The following is a 3,171-nucleotide window of genomic DNA, read 5'->3' as shown; positions in this document are numbered from 1 at the left end:
TATGTATATGTAGTATATATAATATTATTATACATGCATATAATATTACTTATTTGCTTCATAAATTTAAAAAAGAAAATATCCATATGCATGCATTTCAGCGAATTGCCTTATCATCACATGGCAGCGCTCCATTTCGTCGTAATTTTTAGTAAACAAATGAGGTTCAAACGAATGTAAAATGTAATTTTTAAAATAAAGATTTTTTAGGTAAAAAACCTACTAAAAGTGTAAAATGTGGATTTATTTAAAAGTTTATAGTGTAAATTAATTAATTTGAAGTGAAAAATGTGAATAAAGTGTGTTTAATGTGGTGAAATAGTTACTTGAAATATTCGAATTTTGCGAATTTTTGAAATTTAAGGTCGAATATCTCCTAAACTAAGCGTTTGCGGTACCTTTAACCGTCCTCTTTCCAACGGTACCTTCAAATCGAGGCGCCAAAGAAATCGGAATTGTGCCTTGGATTCAAATTCGGTGGTTGCAGGAGCACAGTTTTGCTATTTAATTCTAAAAAAAATCGTATAAATTCAGAATTATGGTTGGGATCCACACTGAAATTTTAGCCGACACCAAGCCACATGGCTTTAAATTAGCTTTTAAAATGTGATAAACATTAAAGTACCAGTTTCAAATGCAAGGTTTCATACATAGTTAAATGTCCATGTAGCACAAACCATCTCACTGCCTCCAATATGTTTGATCTCTATACAAAACTTCTCCCATCCGACATAAATATATTATTACATTTCTTGTATATACTACATACTTTAATTGGTTTAGTACTTTAAAATGCTTCTGTAAAACGCCCCTGTATATCCCTTAGATTTTAGGAAATTTATTATAGTTTGAGGGTTAGCAACAGGTATTCTAGAGCCTTAAAGTTCTGAAGAAAATTTAGGTGCTCCGATTTGTGGGTCAGATGTCACCTTTTATTCGCCCGCCATGCTCATTTAATAATTTGTTCGTCACATGACTCCATGCCGAGATTTAACAACTACAATGTGCACAAATGTTGCACAACAACTGTCGTTATTCACCATAACATTTTCATTTTATATTTATTTTAGAATGGAAGAAATCGTTCCTAAAGAAGAGGTTTCAAAACCAATAAGTGATGTAGAAGATGACTCTGAGAAAGACGACATTGGCAAACTCAAACCAAATTCGGGAAATGGCTGCACTTTGGATAACTATTCATGGACGCAAACTCTGCAAGAAGTCGAGGTATGTTTTCATTCCAAATCGATTGACCTGGTTATTAGTGCTGTTGAGCAGATTCAAAGGTTATTAATTCTCATATTACGCTATACACCATTGCTAGTTAAAAATAATTAGATAACTAGCGCATGCTAAATTTTCAGAAAAAAAAAAAAATTTTAAAACAATTTGATTGGTTTCGGCATGTCTGTCTATTAGTGCAAGCGTGCAGGTGAAAATTAAGAAATTCTTGACAAGAGAAGATATTGGTAGATGCGGAGTCTTTTACCACAAAATACTTTTATTATTAAAAGAAAACCTAAAGGTGGTCCACCATCATTAATAATTAAATCAACAGTCAGTTACCATAAGCGCATCATTATGATTATTAAAAAAAAATTTAACGATTAGGCATCATTTGGGAAATATGCCCTAATTGTGATGTCGAAGTTTTCGATATGATTATTGGAAAAAAGAATTGCGTACTATAGCAAACCTCCTTTACCATGTGCTGTAAAGCGATTAATTGGAATTCGGGGTCTACCTTACGGGACATCTCGACAGGATAAAATCTATGTCTTAGTCGGCTATTACACGAAGCAACTTTTGTTGCGGCAACTCTTGGTTTCTAGGCGCGGGGGCGACGAGGAGAGGAGAATCGCGCCGAGTTTCCAGTGTTCAACAACTCGCTGTGTGAAATAAATATTTTGAATATATTTAAAAAATTTAATTTCATCTTTTATTACGTAAAGAAATCGAATTAATTTAAGATATTGTGAAATGTATGGAGGAAGCCATACAAATTGATTCAGACGATAGTGAAGATCTGTTATATAACATTTGTTTTAATTTTGAATTATAAATAAAATATATTTCCTAATTGACAGAACTGATTAATATATGTGATAAAGTGGTCCAAATACCTATAAGGAAAAAGAAACGATAATGGGTTAAAGTAAAGTGAAAGAGAATGAGAAAAAACCTCGAACAGAGTTGCTCAACAGAAGTTGCTACTGTGAATGCAATGGGCAACAGCAAAAGAGAATCGCCCGAGAATCAGCAACAAAAGTTGCTTCGTGTAATAGCCGACTTACTAACTGTATTGCCGTGCCTATTGCCTGCGGAGACTCCACATTGCTTATTGCTTACAATATATGGAATACTAATTAGTTTGCTATATATTGTAAGCAATAAGCTGTCACTTCAGCAGTTTGACGGCGCAGTTTTCATTTCTATGAAAATTTGGAAGAGGCAATATATTCCATTTGCACATATGCCGACGGCGTTTTTATTTCGGTAATATGAAGATTAGAAGAGCGAGTATCAAGATGGTTGTGTTATGTTATAAAAATAAAGTACATTTTCAAAATAACATTATTCCAAAAAACTAATATTTAGTTTAATAATTAATTTCTGGAAAAATTATGCAAATTGCGTTGGGAATGACCGAAGTCTTAAAATTAATGAACTTATACAAGCATAAATCAAAATATCTTTGCTCATTTCAAATTTATTATTTTAATTGGTATATTTATGTCACAATTATTATATAGTAGTTCAAAATATGAATTCTTATTTCTTCTTATCCCAGAAATACATTTGTAAAACAAAATAATCGTATTTTCGTATTCGACGGCATTTCGCAATTTCAAGAGTTCAAAACATGCGCTACATCAGCTCGAACCTACCTACCCTACGCCTTTGCGCAAATGATTATGTCAAGATAACAAATGCCCACATACAGATTTGGCAATGGCAATAGCAATAGATTTGACAGTTAGTAAGACGTAGATTTTATCCTGTTGTTGTTGTTGTTGTTGTAACGATTATCAGTCCCCGTTGGGATGGTGAGGGTTATCAGTGTTGTCGACGATGTCATCTAACGGGAGGCCCAGGAAACGTGCTGTTTCGACGGGGTCGGACCAAAGGGAAAGGGGTGTTAGATGGGTGGGGTTGGTTGGGCATGCAAAG

General features: G+C 33.7%; 1 protein-coding gene across 1 annotated transcript in view; it reads left to right on the top strand.

Annotated features, from left to right (window-relative positions):
• The window catches only part of LOC108972154 (nuclear migration protein nudC), an 8,108-nt gene that overhangs the window by 3,069 nt on the left and 1,868 nt on the right, over nt 1–3,171 (top strand). The window contains exon 3 of the mRNA XM_018938657.1: nt 1,071–1,227. Within this exon, the coding sequence (XP_018794202.1) occupies nt 1,071–1,227 (157 nt within the window). The remainder of the gene's footprint in view (nt 1–1,070; nt 1,228–3,171) is intronic.

The sequence above is a fragment of the Bactrocera latifrons genome, unplaced genomic scaffold, assembly GCF_001853355.1.
Source record: "Bactrocera latifrons isolate USDA-ARS-PBARC rearing strain unplaced genomic scaffold, ASM185335v1 scaffold_381, whole genome shotgun sequence".
Classification (NCBI taxonomy): Eukaryota; Metazoa; Arthropoda; class Insecta; order Diptera; family Tephritidae; genus Bactrocera; species Bactrocera latifrons.
Note: the sequence above shows the minus strand (reverse complement) of the source record. Positions and strands in the feature narration are given on the sequence as shown.